This window comes from Mus caroli, chromosome 17, assembly GCF_900094665.2.
Source record: "Mus caroli chromosome 17, CAROLI_EIJ_v1.1, whole genome shotgun sequence".
Classification (NCBI taxonomy): domain Eukaryota; kingdom Metazoa; phylum Chordata; class Mammalia; order Rodentia; family Muridae; genus Mus; species Mus caroli.
In genome coordinates, this window is record NC_034586.1 from 3,980,940 (window position 1) to 3,982,540 (window position 1,601).

At 38.0% G+C, this 1,601-nt stretch overlaps 1 protein-coding gene across 2 annotated transcripts in view; it reads left to right on the forward strand.

Annotated features, from left to right (window-relative positions):
- Wtap (WT1 associated protein) overlaps positions 1-1,601 on the forward strand; it is a 24,822-nt gene that overhangs the window by 20,971 nt on the left and 2,250 nt on the right. For both annotated transcript variants that reach the window (XM_021186287.2, XM_021186286.2), the window contains exon 7: positions 906-1,060. In XM_021186287.2, the coding sequence (XP_021041946.1) occupies positions 906-1,060 (155 nt within the window). The remainder of the gene's footprint in view (positions 1-905; positions 1,061-1,601) is intronic.

Below are 1,601 nucleotides of genomic sequence, written 5' to 3' on the forward strand. Positions count from 1 at the left end.
AGATGGTTGTGAGCCACCATGTGGTTGCTGGGATTTGAACTCTGGACCTTCGGAAGAGCAGTCGGGTGCTCTTACCCACTGAGCCATCTCACCAGCCCAGGACACTATTATTGAAAATTAAACTGTTCTGTGGCACTCATAATCTGGAAGATAATTCAAGGTTTGGGAAATAGCCCAAACTTTTGTGACTTGTATTATGCAGTCTTAATCACATCCCAGTATTGTATGTTCATCAGGGATAGTGGCTCACACCTGTATTCCTGGTATTTAAGAAGTAGGAGGCTTGCAATTTTAACATCATCCTCTACTACACAGCAAAAGGAAAGGAAATTATGTCTCAGTTTAGTTAAATAAGGAATTAATGGATTTCTATTTGGGAAGTCTTTTAAAAGATACATTCTTGTTATATGTGCCAGAGAACTACCTAGTTAAAGGAATCCATTATGTGCGTTTCCTAGTACGAATATATTCTTATTCTTTTATAGATATTTTATAGATGATAAAGGGGCATGCATTTGTAATTGATACTACACGTATTTTTTTAAAGAACCTTTCTGTTTGATGAATTAGTACCTTGGTGTTACATTAACAGTTAAATCCAAGATACATGTTAAATGGCCTACTTCTTCTTGAAATGATAATTTAGGATGAGAACCTTGATACAGTAGGAACAAAAAGTGGCTATTTGGCACTTTTTGTTTAAGGTTTATTTTTGCTGCTCTATTGGTAAAATACTGAAGTGCAGAAGATGGACATGTTCCAGAAAAGAAGATGGTAATTACAGGGTGGCATCTCTGTAACATAGTTATGTTCTGTACGTGTTAATGCTCCAGTTATTAAATTGTGAGCAAAGGCTAAAGAGAGCTTTGTCTTCATTTTGTGATGATGGGCTCTTTCCTTTGCAGTCAAACAGGCAAAAAGTTAATGGCGAAGTGTCGAATGCTTATCCAGGAGAACCAAGAGCTTGGAAGGCAGCTGTCCCAGGGCCGTATTGCACAGCTTGAAGCAGAATTGGCTTTACAGAAGAAATATAGTGAGGAGCTTAAAAGCAGTCAGGATGGTAAGGAGGTTTTTTGTTTAACTTTGCACTGGCTTTATAGCTACCAGCCTTGTGATGGATGAGATTCTGTGCATGTTCTTAGGTGATGGCTACCTAAAATTGTGCATGCAACACCTATCATTGACTTGTGAAACAAAACCATTGAATGTTACAGTGTTTCCCAAGGTACTAATAGCATGCTGGGAAATTTTTCTATGCTGGGAAATTTTTCTAAGTTTGTGTTTGTAAGATGTTTTGTTTAAGATGTAAACATTGATAACCCAGTGCATGGGCATCATTAACAGTGTCTGGGATTAAAGGCAACATAATTATACTTCCTTAAGGTAGTACTCTTCGTTTAAAAGAGGATTTAGTATTTAAATTTGCTGAGACAAACTAAATGTGTTTGTTACTATAGTCCTTTTTTATCTAAGTGTAGCTGCATTTTTTGTTTGTTTTGTGAAGTGGATTAAGAGTAAAAAATGGGCCGGGCGTGGTGGCGCATGCCTTTAATCCCAGCACTCGGGAGGCAGAGGCAGGCGGATTTCTGAGTTCGAGGCCA